Source organism: Dunckerocampus dactyliophorus, chromosome 15 (assembly GCF_027744805.1).
Source record: "Dunckerocampus dactyliophorus isolate RoL2022-P2 chromosome 15, RoL_Ddac_1.1, whole genome shotgun sequence".
Lineage (NCBI taxonomy): Eukaryota > Metazoa > Chordata > Actinopteri > Syngnathiformes > Syngnathidae > Dunckerocampus > Dunckerocampus dactyliophorus.
Window position 1 is genome coordinate 5,690,819 of NC_072833.1, and position 17,205 is coordinate 5,708,023.

General features: G+C 43.1%; 1 protein-coding gene across 8 annotated transcripts in view; it reads right to left on the bottom strand.

Annotated features, from left to right (window-relative positions):
• Nucleotides 1–1,174: 1,174 nt before the first annotated feature.
• Nucleotides 1,175–17,205, bottom strand: part of celsr1a (cadherin EGF LAG seven-pass G-type receptor 1a) — a 65,138-nt gene continuing 49,107 nt past the window's right edge. For 4 of the 8 annotated variants that reach the window (XM_054800497.1, XM_054800502.1, XM_054800500.1 and 1 more), the window contains 24 exons: nucleotides 16,833–17,007; nucleotides 16,612–16,753; nucleotides 15,947–16,067; nucleotides 14,828–15,011; nucleotides 14,272–14,373; nucleotides 13,864–13,958; nucleotides 13,572–13,781; nucleotides 13,300–13,483; nucleotides 12,458–12,601; nucleotides 12,193–12,376; nucleotides 11,952–12,119; nucleotides 11,748–11,874; nucleotides 11,470–11,670; nucleotides 10,476–10,650; nucleotides 10,274–10,386; nucleotides 9,595–9,674; nucleotides 9,382–9,508; nucleotides 9,188–9,313; nucleotides 8,984–9,114; nucleotides 6,215–6,315; nucleotides 5,991–6,134; nucleotides 4,474–4,758; nucleotides 4,027–4,408; nucleotides 1,175–2,051 (listed from right to left, as the gene is read on the bottom strand). In XM_054800497.1, the coding sequence (XP_054656472.1) occupies nucleotides 2,024–2,051; nucleotides 4,027–4,408; nucleotides 4,474–4,758; nucleotides 5,991–6,134; nucleotides 6,215–6,315; nucleotides 8,984–9,114; nucleotides 9,188–9,313; nucleotides 9,382–9,508; nucleotides 9,595–9,674; nucleotides 10,274–10,386; nucleotides 10,476–10,650; nucleotides 11,470–11,670; nucleotides 11,748–11,874; nucleotides 11,952–12,119; nucleotides 12,193–12,376; nucleotides 12,458–12,601; nucleotides 13,300–13,483; nucleotides 13,572–13,781; nucleotides 13,864–13,958; nucleotides 14,272–14,373; nucleotides 14,828–15,011; nucleotides 15,947–16,067; nucleotides 16,612–16,753; nucleotides 16,833–17,007 (3,729 nt within the window). In that variant the 3' untranslated portion in view covers nucleotides 1,175–2,023. Of the gene's footprint in view, nucleotides 2,085–4,026; nucleotides 4,409–4,473; nucleotides 4,759–5,990; nucleotides 6,135–6,214; nucleotides 6,316–8,983; nucleotides 9,115–9,187; nucleotides 9,314–9,381; nucleotides 9,509–9,594; nucleotides 9,675–10,273; nucleotides 10,387–10,475; nucleotides 10,651–11,469; nucleotides 11,671–11,747; nucleotides 11,875–11,951; nucleotides 12,120–12,192; nucleotides 12,377–12,457; nucleotides 12,602–13,299; nucleotides 13,484–13,571; nucleotides 13,782–13,863; nucleotides 13,959–14,271; nucleotides 14,374–14,827; nucleotides 15,012–15,946; nucleotides 16,068–16,611; nucleotides 16,754–16,832; nucleotides 17,008–17,205 lie in introns of all 8 variants that reach the window. The other 4 variants (XM_054800503.1, XM_054800498.1, XM_054800504.1 and 1 more) reach the window with 2 other exon arrangements.

Genomic DNA, 17,205 nt, shown 5'->3' on the forward strand with positions numbered 1-17,205 from the left:
ACTAGAGAATACATAACAAAAAGAGGCCAGTGATGCTTTTAGACAGGATTCCCCTGAGTCATGCTAACACACATCCACTCACAAGAACACTTGACTGTCATCCTATGCAGATGGCTTCTCTAAGTATGTTAAGACTTGCCAAATCCTCCCTCGGCACTCTTTGGGAAACCCTGTAACAGACAAACCTAATCCCAAAGCAGCATTTTCTCGAAGCTTGCACAACCATTTGTGTCTCGTGCAACTATCAATCATAAGGCTGCTGTGCATTTCAGAAATATTGATGGGCATTTTTGTGAAATATCATTAAAATACCTCTAAAGACTTACATAATAAAATCTATGCATTTATATAATTTTATGTTACGTATGTCACTACAGTATACTGTATAGACCCTCTACATTTTTTGGCCGCTAGATGGCAGCACCTGATGCCGCTGCCATCCATTAATGAGTTACCAGTGTCTACCACCAGGTGTCAGTCTTGCATCAGTTCTCCTCACCTTGTTTCGCACTTTAATTTAGAATACTAACAGTCGTTCTTACGACTTAATTTTGCGCAGAGATGACTTTGATAGATACATCAGCTTTCAAAATAAAATAAAATATTAAATAATGTACATATATGCAATGCTACTTCCTGTTTCTCCCTCAGTACTTGAGGGTTGCCATAACAACAAACCTCCCCAATAGGTTTGCAACTTGACTCTGCCTTCTAACCTTTCACTGCCCCCCTTCACAATAACGTACCTGGCAGCAGACAATACACGCAGGATGCGCCACACCTTTCCGACACTAATTCGGATTTTTATGCATCCATTTTGAACAGTGGTGACCTCCTCGAACTCAATGCATCTCTGCCCAATCTGCTACATAAACTTGGGAGACAAATTCCTCTCATTAAAGTGAGAGGCTCCATAATGCATGCTGTCAATACCTTACGGCTTACCTCGGAATGCCAGAGCTAAGTGCCAAGGCCTTGTAAGTGGACTGAGCTGTGTAAAAAATGTAAATAATGTAGGGTGGTTTTAGCGGACACTGCTACATTACCTTGTAGGGTAAACATCTCGGCACTGTGCATAGCTTTAGTCTTATCACTAATATTCTTTGGCCTGCAGCTTTGAATGTAAAAAAAAAAAACATCACAAAAAGACTTAAAAATTCAATGTCATCTTTAATTTTACAGCCAAAATCAAAATGATTTTACTCCAGTGTTTTAAAAGTCCATAAAAAATAAATATACATTATGTTACAAAACATTTCCAGTGTCTGATCATTTTAAAAAAAGCATGTATTAACAACATTGATTACACAGGCAGAACACAGTAGAAAGGATGTACGGTCCAAAAAGGCACCTTGTGAGCGGTAAACATGAAGTTACCTGAAAGTAGCTGCAAGATGGTAAACTCTGGGTGGTTCCCAAATTCGGTGTGTGTAGTTTTAAGTATGTGACTCGGCAAAAGCTTCATGACTTTGGTAAGTGGTAAAGAAGGCTTCACAGGTTTCTAGTGCTAAAATGCCTCTCCGTCCTTCCATTAGTGCTTTCTCGCTCCATTTAAAATGCATGTGTGTGTTTGGAAGGCCCCAGTCCTAGACGAAGGCACGTGTGCTCTCCTGATTGTTCAAGTTTGATCAAAACAGTTCAACTAAAGAAAAACAAAAGGCGCACTTGTGTGTGTTTGTGCCTTCTAGTCCTTGAAATCCGACTGGACTTCAATGTACCAACATGTTGATGCGTCGTGATGCATCTGGGTCCCAAAGTGTTTCCTCCCTTTGATCACCAACATGGGAAGTCACAATGCAGAGTGCACCTCAGAGGTGAAGTCATTTTGCAATATATTCCATGGGGAAGTCTTCATGTGTTGAGTTTCTGCACCCCCCCTTATATTTCCTTTTATGGCACAGGTTTCATACCAGTTTGTTCCCTTTATCCTTCTTTTTCCAAGGCAGTCCTTCTGTCTGCTGTTTAATACTGCTCTCCAAGAGAGGTGTGGAGACGACTGTGGCGCTCCTCCCGTCCTGTCCGCTCACAACGGCGGGCTGGTCTGAATGTCCCTAACAGGTCAGATCGAAGTCTCGTTACTGCCACTGTTTATGGGGACACAGGCGGGTTGGGGTTGGGGGTGCAGGAAGCATGGCGGCAAGGAAGAAGGGGGTCAAGCATGGAGGGGAGACAAGAACATGCAAGGTGAAACTGAAGGCAAGCGGTGCAGGAAGTCATCATGCACTTTTATTTGAGTTAGCAGAGTGTTAGCTCAGCATTTTGCAAAGGCTGGAGAGTCCAACATTACGAAATATGCAAACATATCAAAATGTTTGTCTTTTCTTGCCTTTGATTTGACTATTTAGTTAAGAGTGTCGCAAGATCTCACAATATTAAAACTAAAAAGAAAAAACTGTCTCGTGGGCACTAGGACTGGGAGGATAATTAATTAATTAATTAATCACGCAATAAATGAAAATCAACATGGTAATTTTTAATTTTGCCGGCCTCAATGTATTGCCATGTGCATGCGTCTCTTTTCCTCGTTTCACGCCTCCAAACAGGCAGGAAGAGGGTTGACTCTGTGCATTGGTTTCAGCACCATGGCACGTTTGTTCCATAGAACAATGGCATGAACGGAGTGAGCCCTCTTCTCAGTCATACAGTCTCTATTTCGGGGGGTGAAGGTGGGGTTGGTAGCATACACACCAAGTGCAGATGAGTGTAGGCTCGTGAGGAGCAACGCAAGGTAACGTAGTCGAAATTACATTTGTACATTGCAATACACGTACGTTTTTTAGATTTTTTCATTCAGTAATGTTAAAATCTCGTCTCGTCCTTGTAGACCCAATCTCGTGTATCGTCTCGTCCCGTGAAATGAGTGCCTCGTGACAACCCTGCTATTTAGTGTACAGTATTTTACATATTAGGTTAATACATGTGGTGATACATTAAAACAGGGGTGTCCAAACCTTTTCCACTTAGGGCCAGTTAAAAAAAAAAAAATGAATTTAAAGGCAAAACTTTGTGTTACAAGTGACAAAGTGTATCATTAACACATATTATTACACTTTTTATCAACTTTTTTCCAAATTGTTGCTGTTTTTTAATTAATTTTATTTCTAGTATGTGCCACAAGCCAATAAAAAACAAGCTGTGGGCCGCAAATGCCCCCCAGGCCATAGTTTGGACACCCCTGCGTTAAAATCGCTGTGTAATCACCATATTGACCCGCATATATAACGGTATTTTTGACCAAAAAACAGTGATATGGGCTGTCTTATATTCTCATCCTGAGACACTAAGATTGAGCTTCATTACTTCTCTCAAAGCAAATCAGAGCTTTTCTTCCTGTCACTCACACACACATACCATCACCCACCAGTGACCTGGGTGGATGTAGCCACGACACAAAAAAGATTCATGTTGTAATAAAATAAATTATAATGAAATTGTATAATTGTATGTAATAAAGTAAATAAATGCATTTTAAACCGGGGTCTAAATCAGGAGTCGTCTTATATTTGGGTAAGTACAGTATGGTGGCATTCAGTTGCCAATTTATCAATTCTAAATCAATTATCTTCTCTCATTTAAGGTTTGTTATTAATAGAAGAAACCATTAAATAAATTTACAGGTCGGGGATTAAAAATGTCTTTTTTCATCATTGTAATCATCTACTTCAGTTGTTTGGAGTTGTCTTTGTGATATGCATTACTGCCACCTGCAGGATCGGAGTAGAACACTGTCGACTGATGTCAATTACCGTATCGACGCAAATATAATACGGTATTTTTTCCTCCCAAAAAAGTCTGAAAAAGACGTCGTTTTATATTCGGGGTCTAGAGATTTACACATGCAAATCAACAGGTGGCGCTAAGTTAATTTTCCCCACACAAGTCGGAGCTTTCACTCACACACACGAGCAACCTGGAGAAATGCAGCAGCGACAAAGAAACCCGCACAAAGAAGGGTCTTGAAAAAGAGGGGTCGTCTTATATTTGGGTCAATAAGGTAATTCAAGCGATTCGAAAGACGTTACTCACTCGGAGTCAGATCCATTGCCGCCGTTGACCGTCCCCGACTTCAAGTGCATGGCCACCCCGCCGTTCGTGTCGCGGTACATCCCCGCCTGCAATGCTTCAATGGGAATCTGCGGCCTCGGCGCGACGGGCGGTTTGATGAGGGAGCCGTTGTCGTGGTTGCCTGGTGGACGACCTCCTCCCTCATTGGAGGCCAACGAGGGTCGCCGGGACGAAGGCGCCATGATGTTGACGGAAGTGGGAGGCTGGGGGGCGGCCATGTTGTTGTTGGGCGGAGGGGAAGTGATGGTGGGGGAGTTGTAGTCGCTTAGCTTCTCCCGTAGACGGTTCTTCATGTTCTTATCGGTCAGCGGGGGCGGGTAGCTGATCTTGTTCTTCAAGATACCTGAGATGAACAGAAATGTCATTTTATTTTTGCATCCTGGCTAACAATGACTTATTTTCCCTCACCTTTTCTCTGCTCTGGTTGGTGGTTGCTGTTGGTTTGACCAGCTGGTGTTGTTATAGTTGTAGTTGTAGTTGTATCCTTTGCATGACTAGCTGTCAGCTTGACTCCATCCTGAGGTGCCTCCTTGTCTCTTTCTCCATTGTGGTTGAGCTTATTTTCAGCGTGCAGCTCCACATTTACCTTCGTCTCCACCCTCAGCCTCTCCATACCACTAGGGTCCTCGCTATCGCTGGCTGTCGTGGCATCCGTTGGCCAGTACGGCTTCATGTGATTGGACACCGAGGCCACTGAAAGGAAATTGATCATTGAGTTAGTAGCATTCACACTAATGGACAGGCAAGCAGCAACTGGTAGATTAGAGCACTTATTAATAGTTCTATTACTGTAAATTGCATTGTGATTAACCGCTATTTTGCTCCCATCCTCCAGGGGGCGTTTCTGCATGGTATCTGGGGAATACTATGACACGCCATGATGTAATTGTGACCTATAGATTGCTTTGATTGGCGTTGTTATAGAGTGGTATCTAAGTTTTCGTTAAGTCATTTCAAAAGGTCAGAAAAATGTAAATCCAATTAATTTCTTCCAGACACCCACAAATATTAACCAAAGTACATTTTAAAGAAAATCTTTGTAGTTTTACATGCAAAAAAAACAATACAAAATAATTATGTATGACTAATGGAAGGAACTTATTGTTGCTGCGGACTTTTCATCATCTTTATCAAATTGCTGGCACTCGCAACTTTCTTTGGCCCCGTGGTGGATTATTTAGCAGTCACGCTCAATCAAAAATACATCAACAACAACGCTTAGGGTGCTTTGTTTGGGCACTCGCTTTCGCAGCACAGGACAAACGAACTAGTTTGTTATGTGCGATATTGTACAAAAACGAAGACAGTGTGCGAAAACCGAGGCAAAGGTTTTCACCAAAAACTGAATCGGATGAAAACTGGGGCCTACGAAAACCGAGGTTTGACTAAATTACGATAACCCACCCGCGCACAAGGAGAACATGCCATCTCCACACAGAAATGTCCAAAGGAGATTCGAAACCAGATCTTCCAGATCTCCTGACTGTGTGGCCAACATGTTCACCTTAATATTAATAGGCCAAATTTTCACTGAACATTTGTACATTTTCAGAAAATTAAACATAAACAATATGCTTTTTTTTAAAGCATTGTAGAGTCAAATTGCTCAAAATATGATGTACCTTGCCATGGTCTAGTTCCTGAAGATGAATTTTTGCCAAATAACATAAAAAAAGAAATTAGGCCTTTAATTTGCATGCACACACACATACACACTGATTGACATCACAACCAATCAGTGGTGCTGCTATAATAAGGCATTTTGGTTAATGATGCATTGAATGTCACTGAAAAGAGCAGAAACAGAAACCAAAGTCACAGAAAGTGGAGCAATGTGTGCTGACTGTGTCAACGGAACGTGTAACACGCTGCTCCCAACATTGTCTATCATATGCTGCAATGTAAGCATTGCGGTACATCGTTACCTTTAGGTGTGCTGTGAACAGGCTGCCTCTCGTTATTCCATTTGGGCTTCACGTCAATGTCGTCGTCCTCGCTGTCCGAGGAGTGAGACGAGGCGTAGGAGGAGCTGTTCTCGTCCAGCGACAGTTCACTGTCTGAGTCAGAGTCTGACACAAGGACGACGAGGAAGGATGCACAGTGAGATGAACTGCTGCAGTTAAGCTCACAAAAAAAGGAAGGAACTCACCATCTCCCTTGGAGGCACTTCTGTGGAAGAGGGGCCCGTCAAGATCAGTGTGTCCTTTCACTGTTCCTGATGAGACACTGGGCTTCTGGCCTGACTCTTCCCTGTTCACAGGAAGAAAGGCGGGAGAAGAAAAGAAGAGGAATGAGTGGTGCTGGATAGGACATTGATTTTTTAGTTGCAGAAAAGCAATTGCCATAAATGCCATTACAGCCAAGGCACTTACTGACCAAAACCGCAAACAGGGCGGGGCTTTACTTGAGGAGAGGCTCATTATTTAACTTAAATAATGATATGAGAAAGTGTCAAGGAAAACATAGCTTGGTCACTTATTAACATGTATACTGTATTGCACAACACAACAGCAACAGAACCAATGTTGTAATTGTGGTACGACACAAACTGCTCAACCAGCATTAATACCTCAGTTCATTGTAAACAACAGTATGGCAAGCGTAACATGCGTGAATTTCACGCAAACAGCTAAGTAGCAACATTTTAAAGCGCATGCAGAGGTAGATAAAGCTGCTCACTAGGGATGACAATCCGATGTATTTTCAAGATCGGATAATATCATCTTCCGTCTTGGGATCGGGTCGATCCGGTTGCCGTGTCATGTTCGTAACTGTGGGCCACACTCCAACATGGTTGGTGCGGTAATGTGCCTCAAAGCTGTTTGCCACTTGACTCCCGCCACCCGCAAGGAGAAGAAAACGCAACAGCACCATGCAGACATGTCCGCGATGTACCGTGGTGAAGTTCGTTTCACATTGGATGTTGGATTTTCGGCTCCGTAGCTACAGCGGTAGTTTCCCCTCACTGTGCCCGGACTGCTGCGTCATGGTGCGGGGGAGCTCACACGCAGTAGTGGAGCTACGTGGTGGCCGTGGCCACCTTTGGTCATTCTCCACATTCTCCCCACTGGCCATCTAGACATTTCAGGTATCAACTTATTGCCACCCCTATGTGAGTAATGGTCTCACCTTGGCCACCCCAATGAAAAATATCTGGCTCTGCCACTGTTCGCACAGGAAGTGCTGCTCTAACTGCTGGTTGTTTATACTAGGGACCATCAATAAATTACTACTGCGCTGAAGAGAGCTAAAAAAAAGTTATACTGTACCTGTATATTCTAAATCACACACCAAACTGATCTATGACCATGTCATATGATTAGTCCTACCCTAAAAGTATTTTGCACATCCATTTTTTCGAATTTGATCTTTTACTGGATTAGGGACATGACTCACAGAGATTTGTTACGAAAACCAAACAATATTGTTGGTCATGCTGTGTAACACTCAGCAATACTTTGGTTGCATTATCTTTAATGCTTTGAAGAGCTATTCTCATAACCATATTCAATTCCACAAATTTCATGTTTGTAACGAGCAGCTTATTAGAAAAAAGAAAAGGATCGGTACCGGATCGGATCAGATCGGCAAGGCTATAAAAAAAATTGGATCGGATCGGAAACCAAAAAATGTGGATTGGGACATCCCTACTGCTCATGATACTTGAAAGGCTTTTTTTGTGGGGTTATTAAAACTATATTAGGAGATTTCCTACAGGTTAACATTCTTTAACCCCTAAAGACTCTGCACGTGAGTCGTGTGGTCCTCTGTGTCTTTTATTATTTTTTTGTTTTAATGGTTTTATTTATTTTAGTTTTTAAATTGAATTCACTTATTTATTTTTTAACTACTTCTTGGATTTTTTCTACTTTTAAAAAAAAAATATTTTACTGTTGTACATTTCTTTGATTTTATTTGATCTTTTAGTTTTTACTGTAGTAATTTTTACTTATTTACATTTACATCTACATTCCTTTATTTATATATTATTTGTGGTTTTGCTAGTCTGTGCAGCACTTTGGAAACAGTGTTTATAAAATGTGCTATATAAATAAAGTGGATTGGCTTGGATTGGACTGGTTATTTGCTTTTTGCAGACCACACACTTATAAGAGACAAGGCGGTTGACTTAATACAGGAGATGCATTAACGAGCCTTAATTTGTTAAAATATTTGCCGTTTCAGCACATTTCTTTGCATTTCTGTCAATTTCCACAGCAAACATCTATTTTTAATGATTGCCTTTGAAATAGGACACCACTGTTATGTCATTTCTTGCGTTCATTCCTCTTGACCTGAAGCTGTTCATTCCAAGGCTGGAGGTCTCTGACCCAAAAGCTTATCTAAGAGAGACGGCATCAGCGATAGAGACAAATATTCATGCGTGTGTCAGTCATAAATTCCCTTCCCAATCTTGCCTCTGGTTCCAGGCAGCACGCCACATCCCCACCACCACTCATTGACCCCCACGGTCAGCTCATATTACTCAAATGACAGATTTATGGATAAGGCCCTAATCCTTTAACTGTTGAACGCTTCTGTAAAATAACACAGGGTATGTATGAACCTGCTGAGCATGAGCCTTGACTCACTTAAACGCTTTGAGCTTTTTACCAATAAACTATGAGGAGGGGAAAATAATGGGGTTAGGTCAGGACTCTTTAAATTCTTCCAACTTCAAAATGCTGGAAAGTTGGAAGCATTGATGTCATATGTCTTATATGTGCCATGCGCTCGCAAAAGCCATGCAAGCAGAATTATTGCACAATTCTGAAATAGTAGAGAAGCCTTCAATGCATTTAAAGGAAGGAAAGAGCCAAGAACAAAGTGTGTGTGTGTGTGTGTGTGTGTGTGTTAAGATAATGCACATGCACAGACAATAGCAAAAGCAGCCATGCTGTCAGTGAGCGTGCTGTACCTGAGTGTATAAGCCAGGTAACTGCTGCGGCTCTTTGCTGACCTGAGCGTGCTCTCCAGGGAGATGGTGGACTCGCCGATGGCTGAGCGGTACAGGTGGCTGTCCTCCATGTTGTTACAGTTGAGAGAGCGCTGCAATAATGGTCGTCAGCTTAAAAAACAGGCGTTATAAGCACACATAGGCTACTGAGTGTGGGTCCCTTACCGTGAGCAAAGAGGCCCGTGTGGCAGCCGTCTCCTCTGGTAGGTTCTTCTTTCCTGTGAAGACGTACTTGAGATGTTTCCTCACGTCTTTGTTGAAGACGATGTGGAAGAAGAAGATGAAGACACCCTGGGAAAGAAGCAAGGGGCATGTGTTTACAGTGAACTGAGGGCGGGGCTGTATAAATGCCAAATTACCTGCAGACAGCTGAAGCCGGCAAACAGGTAGTGGAAGGTGAGCACGTCACTGTTGACTGCCATCAGTCCCAGCAGCCAGGTGGCGCTGATGAGCAGCAGTAGGAGGAAGGCCACCCGAAGAGCCAGGCTGAGGAAGTACACCACATGAATAAGGATTCCTAATAATATACATGTTTCTGTCTGTAGATGTGTATCGTTATCATTGAGACTTACATAGCGCCTGACTTCTCAACCGCTTTCTGCCTGCGACCGCAGGAAGCCTTTGCCGCCAGGATGAAGATCACAATGTTGACCTGTGGAAAAATGGATAAGTGGGTAAGTACAGCGAATGCTCCAATTGATGCTTCATGGTGTGTGGTCAACAAAAACAAATAGCCTCATTAGCGCCAGGTCTAAAAACATTGCTTAACGGCTGTGGCTGTGGGCAACATCCGCATGTAGTTTTTAATAACTCCACAGGATGGACAGTAGCTGCATTTGAAGTATCATAATTGGACAGCATCTAGCGCTGCATGCATTCCCTGCACTGTGAAACTCATGTGTGCTGTACTTTTGTTTACAATGAATGCATCGGTGGGATTAAAGATGGCAGAGCAGTTTGCTTCTTACCGCTATTACAACATTGGTTCTGTTGCTGCTGTATTGTGCAATGTATTTGTTGATAGATAACCATAGTAGTCAAAGAAAGCCACCTTTTGCTTTACACATTTTCATGCACTGCGAATCATTAGCTTTTTTAAATTACGTTCTGCCTCTCTCCGCTTATTGCCTGCTTCCAATTGAGGTATAATTACTGCTATAATTAGAGCAGTAATACTGTACATACTATTTACAGCGAATAAGATATCATCATCACTACAGCTGATGTTTTGTAGTCTGCAGTAAAACATACCAGGACAACTACAAATATGGGTCCTGCGAAGCTCCAAATGAGGTTGTCGTGGACGGACAGCCAACAGAAATCGGGGTTCCCATAACCCTGAGGGTCAAGGCCAACAGCCAAGCCTAAAGAAACAAGCAAACAGAAGTGCATAAGTAAGACCTGAAGCCAGTTAAAGTGCAGCTGCTGATTGTGAGCGTAATTTATTTTTTACCAGTGATTATAGCCGGGATTCCCCAGCCCATGGCGTAGTAGAACCTCATGTGACCGTGGTTGATGTTGCGCAGCTCCGTCAGCATGCGATAGATGTGCAAGCCCTCCACAAACATCCAAGCAAAGGTGCACATGTAGAAGTAATGCAGGAGGATGGCTATTATTGTGCATACAAACTGCAAAGGAGAAAAGAGTCATTATAAGACTTTCAACGAGGAATGCACTTTGTAAAAGAACAGTCTGTAGGTCAGAGAGCAGGAGAAACCACTTGACAGCTTTATATATCATCCTGCATATGGTCCACACATGCAAACACATGCTCAACTTCTGTTTTAGAACACTCCAAACCAATAGGGGGCAACATAACTATTTTGTACAAAAGGACTCCCAAGTGCTGGGTAGCACAATGACCCATTATGAGGTGAATATATTGATGTATTACATCCAATATGGTGTACTGAAGCACATTTAAATCCTGCTCTAATGCCTCCAAAAGACATGCTAAGTGTCCCACCTTTTCAAAAGAAACGACACATGGGAGAGATTTATCAAATGAAATTAGAAAACTGGCCTCAGGGCCTCCCGCTATAAGGCCTGTGTTTCGAGACAGGTACCAGTCACAGCATGTCTCCAAACATGGGTGTGTGTTGTGCAAGTGTGTGTGAGTGTGTGACATCAAAGGCTTTCCACATCTTATGATCCCACAGAAAGACTGTGCACACATACTGTAAATGTTCTGAAGCATTACTCCAAATTATGTTTTTTAGATCCTATACTAACACTAGTGATGAGCGGAAACAAGAGCTGTAGTAAAAATGACTTCTGTACAAAACTAAATAAAATGTAAAACAAAAAACAAAACAAAAAAACATTTTAATTCAAAAAACATATATATAAGTAAACTAACTAACTTGGTTGTGACTAGTCATAAATCAAGAGGTGTAGCAAAAACTGTTCTTGTATAAAATCAAATAAATACATAAAAAATAACTAACCGGGTTTTCAGTCTGATTGATGCCTAACAGGAAGACGAGCTCGGAGAAGAACAGTGCCGCCACCAGGTTCCTGTGGATGACGTGCAGGTTGGAGCTGAGGTGCCGCAGGAGACACAACAGCACCAAGGTGAGCAGCAGCAGGAACAGGGAGACCGACACTGTGGTGTAGGTGACGATCTTCAGCGGCAGAACATCACCGTGCTGTTAGGAAGGAAGAAGAGAGGTCAGTGGAAGTGCAGATAATGAGATGTTAAGGTTAAAAATGTACTAGGCATTACCTCTCGTTTGGACATGTCCATGAGCACGGCAAAGCTGGTCATGTGGTTACACTGACAGCTAATGTGGCTGCTGTTCCTGTTGAGCACTTCGCATCCTTTTGACGACCACCCGCCAGTCCCTCCGATCCTAAACAAACCCACATATACAGCGATGCAAAAAGCAGACCATGACATACGCCTGAGTGGTTTTCATGTCCAACTCACGCAATGGAGTGATTCCAGAAGACACAAACAGGTTTTGTCCTCTCCTCTGTTTCCAACAGTGAGTACTCCAATGTGATGGGTGGGTCCAGAACCGCAGGAAGAGGTGGACCCTCGCTGTGCACTGTGGCGCTCACTATGGCTGAGTTAATCACCGGACGGTTGGGGACTCTAGCAACAGGAAGACACATGTGGGAATCATATCTCTTTATAGAAAAAAAGACATGTCTTGCAAAAAAGCTACCTCAGACTTCTGCGGTCTGGGTCATATCTCTCCGGAAGCAGCGTCCCTAGAGATTTATATACGATCACCACGGCGACTGGCAGATGAGTAACTGGCTCAAGGTGGCGGCGGCTCCTGTCAGATGCTGTATGGTTCTCCACCTCTGGGGTGGCCGTCTGAGCTGCAGCAGCTGGAGTGGTCTCCACTGGGTCAGACAAAGAGTACAAAGGTGAAGAACAGAGGAAAGAGGAGCAGACTAAGGGAGAGTTCTGGGTGGTGTTCTTACCTCTGTGCTGCCGAGGCTGCGTGTTGAATTTAGGGAAGTGGACTGAGGACCCAAGCTCTTCAGGATATTCCTCTTGGATGTCCGGGAAGTGGGGGAACGTGGTCTTCTGAGGATCCGACACATCAAGGTAGTCTACAGATAATACTGGCGGAGACAAGGAGAGAGAAAATGTTAACACCAATTCAAAATACAGACATACACTCCGGATCAAAATTTTAAGACTAGTTGAAAAATTGCAATTGCAAATTTTGCACTTTTGGATCTTAAGGAGGTTCTAAGTAGAGCTTCAAAATGCAAAAAGAAAAAATGGGAGTGAGTCAAAAAAAAATTTGAGTAAGCAATTTATTCAAACAACCATTAAACTGAAATAGGGTGTTCATCAGCCGAAAAAAAAAAAAACATTGGCAATAAGATTGGCTGTAGGCAACCTCCTGATGTAGTTTTTATTAAATTTTGAATTATTAAATTTTTTATTAAATTCCCAAGATGGCAGTAGATGGCAGATGGCAGTATAATGAGTGGTCAGCAACAAGCATCAAGTTGTCGGGTGTGTGGTCTGCAAACGCAAATAACCACTCTCTAATTAGCACTGGGTCAAACAAGATTAACCTGTAGGAAACCTGATGTCTTTAAGTACCATGAGCAGTTTTATCTACCTCCGCATGCGCTTGAAAATGTTGCTACTCGACTGTTAGTGTGAAACTCGTGCGTGTCACACTTGCTGTATTGTTTACAGTGAACTCATCAGCGCTATTAATGTTGGCTGAGTAGTTTCCTCCTTACCGCTATGACAACACTGGTTCTGTTGCTGCTGTAGTGTGCTTGTTAGCTAACTGACTCACTCATGTTGTCTGTAACAATGGTGAAGGGTTTCAGGTAGGTTTTCCTGACGTTCCGTGCCAAAGTGTTTGCATATTCCTCAAAATTCCGAAGCAGGTGAGCCGTGCCGCCCTCCGTTTTCTGGATTTGCTCCCAGTGTGCTTTAGTGTCTGGGTCCAGTATGGCGCTTCCAGCTCGAACCAAATTCTAGACAGTTAAAAAAAACAAAACAACACCAATGAGGAGTTAGAGCGTTTATTACTCCCAGATGGACTGATGTCATTTTCTCTGTTACCTCATTGAATTCTGCATCCTTTGCGGCGGTGAGGTCGAATCCCGCCCGGCGACTCTCGAAATGTAACACGTGGTTCAGCAGCTGGGTGGCTGTCCTCACGTCGTTGCCGTAGTAACTTTTGGTGCTGTTGGTGGCACCGTGGAGCAAACGCACTATGTTCTTGGATCGCTCATTGTCCATCCTTGAGCTGTTATGGCGTAGTTCTTCATTCTGGAAAGGGACACTTTCATTTATGATATAGTTGGGGATGGACATTATTCATAATAAATGCTACTTTTTGTGCAGTCATCACCAGTTTATTCAGCTGAGCAAAGGAGGCGGTGGTGCAGTTGAAAAGCTCAGGCGACAACCAGCCTTTCTCGTCACTACAGTGGCGAATGGCAGTACCTATACACAAAACAACTACAGTGAGTCCCATTCTATACAATGCAAACTACTACATGATAATAAACAGCAGCTGCATGCAAAGTATACAGAACAATACAAGGGTGAAGGTTTAAGGGACTTGGGACAATTCCCCAAACGAGTCTGTTGCAACAACAAAGGGGTTGCCACAGTGACAGTGGTGCATCCAGACGTTTTGTTTTCACCTCAGCACTCACCAGGGAGGCAAAGTAAAGAACCTGATTGGCTGATGACAAAACATTGGTGGTACACTTCATCCATACAGTTTACTCACTTTATGTTATATCTGGCTTACCAATAGATCCTTTAGGACAGTTCATGGCAGCCGGACGGCCAAACTTGGTCTTCGGCCACCAAATGCCCGCATCAAACGCTTTAGGACAGCCTTCATACACCACTGTGGAATGAAGAGGACGATTTTATTTTCATTCTCTGCTGTTTGGTGTCCCACTGTGGATGTGACATGACCACAAAATTTCTCAAAATGACCTATGGCTCTATGATCGATTCAAAGTCTGAACACGTTCCTATTAGGTCAAACGCTGAGCGCATTGACATTCTTCTGCTGTCTTCTATTCAGTGCTACTGTATTGTCTGTGTGCTCTCCCGCTGCCAAGTTCGTGAAATAGGCCAACTTGCCTCTTCTGCTTCACTGAGTGGCGACAAAGGCAGAAAGTGAGATCAACTGCAGCACCAGCAGATGTGAGCGACACCATTTGTCTCTTTTTGACACGGCCGATTCAAGCCGGGGTCCACTTTGTGAACCGAGGAATAATACAGTAACTGTTTTCCATTTCCTCCCCAAAAGTTTCCCATCTATGCATAATTCCAATTGGGATGAAATAACATACCTTCACATCCAGCGGGGGTGACTTCGGCAAAGGGGTTATCACAACGGTTACATTGGCGACCGATGACTCCGCCCTTGCAGGGGCACTGCCCGGTGACGGGGTCACAGGTTCGAGACTCCGAACCGACGGAGAAGCACTCACACGGGTAGCAAAAGTCTTCTCCTTCTGGGCGGTAGTGGTTGTCCTGCAGGAATCAGCAAAGATTATTGACTTGCTGATAAAAACTAAACTTCAAAGCAGGGGCGCCCAAACCTTTTCCACCGAGGGCCGCATACTAAAAAATTATAGGATGCGGGGGGGCGGACTTTGATATTTTTCATTTAGTAAACCAAACCCCCCAAAAAACAGCCCCTCATCTCAAACTTTGTGTGAACTTTTTCTCCTTACATTGCACTTTTTTGCTAATATTTCCATTTTTGCATTTAAATTTTTTTTTTTATTTCTATCCTAAAATATTTAGATTTCATTCTCATGATACAAACTTTTTTCAATCCAACTTTCCAAAAGTTGCATCTTTGCCAGAATATTCTAACGTTATTCTCCCAATATTTCCGCTAGTCTCGTAAAATTACTGCTCTTTTTTTTTTTTAAATCATTTTTGCATTTTTTGGTTTTCCTGTTTAATTGTATTTTTAGAATGTGTCAATGATAAAAAAAAAACAGCTGTGGTCCGCAAATGGCCCCTTGGCTGCACTTTGGACACCCCTGTTTTAAAGCAATAATATGTAACAGTTTGACTACTTTAAAATCTTTTAACTTGTACTGAGAATACACGCTCATCTGTTGTTGCCATGGAAACCTTGGTTCACATACTTTTAGCGGTCTACAATGTTGATGGACCTGCTCGACACCTAGCACTAGCATCAATGCTAATGTTACTGCTCAAAATTGTATATAGTGTTTGTACAAACAATTTCTCCCCAAGCAAGCCAGAGCTTTTCTTCCTGTCACTCATACGCACTAGACTTCTGTTTTTCTTTAAAAATATAGGGAGTCGGCTTGTATTTGGGCGAATCCAGCAACAGTATTGCAGACACATTTTGTTAGCATTGGTTGACTAGCATGATTTCAAAGGAAAACCAAGTGTTCCTTACCGTTGCTTTAAAAGTGTGATCATACCTTGCAGCGACACTCCCCGGTGGTCTTGTTGCAGTCATTATGAAAGCCCCTGCTTGTATCGCAGCCACAGGGTCCGCACATGGGGCTGCCCCACCAACCCTGAGGACACGGCTTCTCCATCCTGACATGGCACACATTTACACGTACTCATGTTTTTGTCTTCCATTACAATTCTGCTGCAACAGTGTGCATTGCGAGTTGTTACAGCCACAAAAAAATGTGTTAGGTTTATCTCCTGCTTGACACGGAAATCTACAATAAACTTCCTCCAAGCTTTTCTTCTAGTGACTCACCCATGTAAATTTAAATAAACGTAAAGACAAATGCTGTCTGCAGTTTCACACTGATGAGGATCTGAGGGTATGCGGGCAACAGAGACTAAACACCTATGGAGGCTCAGCCAGGCGTGAAGGGAGGGAGTACCACATCCTGCCTCAGACAGGAAGTGATGGATGTCATGGAGGTCAGCACACAGGCTTGTCTAATATGAAAGTGTTCTTAGAGGCTGTTATAAAAGTATGAAGTTTTTGAGCACAAACCAAAGCACAGATTATTGAATAATAAAGCTGAAGGAGATTGGCAGCACAGCAAAACTAAAGAAGATTAGTTTTCATCTCTGTGGGAAGAAATGTCGGATCTTAAGGTTTTTTAAAGGAAGGACTTACTTGTTTTCACAGTACTGGCCGTAGTAGCTGTGACCACATTCGCATGTGTATCCATGGGAGGAGCTCGGCTTGCGAGCGCACGTGGAAACGTGTTCACACGGGTTGAGCTGACAAGCATCCACGCACTCTTTACCGAAATAACCTTCAAGACGAAAAGGGTTAAGTGTCTTCAACTTGGCAAGGAAATTCATGAGGATCCTGGAGAGTGTTAGGATTAGTACCCGGATCGCAGACACAAGTGTGCGTGCTCCAGTCGTCGCTGCAGTGGCTGTTCTCGGGGCAGATGTTGGAGTCGCAGGGGTCGGCCAGGTCACAGCCGTCCTCCACACGGATCTTCAGGCCGCGGGCCATGTTGACGTTGGCCACGTTGGTGGAGGTCTCACCCATGCGGACGCCCTGAAATGTTGGAGGAAAAGCAGGTCAACAGGATAGTAAAAAAAAAGTCAATAAATGCAGTTGTCAACAACCACAAGAAGCAGGCAGTAACTGGAGCCAAAACCCAAATATGAAAACTCATTTTTTAACTTCATTCATTGCGCAACACAACCAATGTAGTAATAGCAGTAATTTTATTACAAGTAACATTACGGCAAG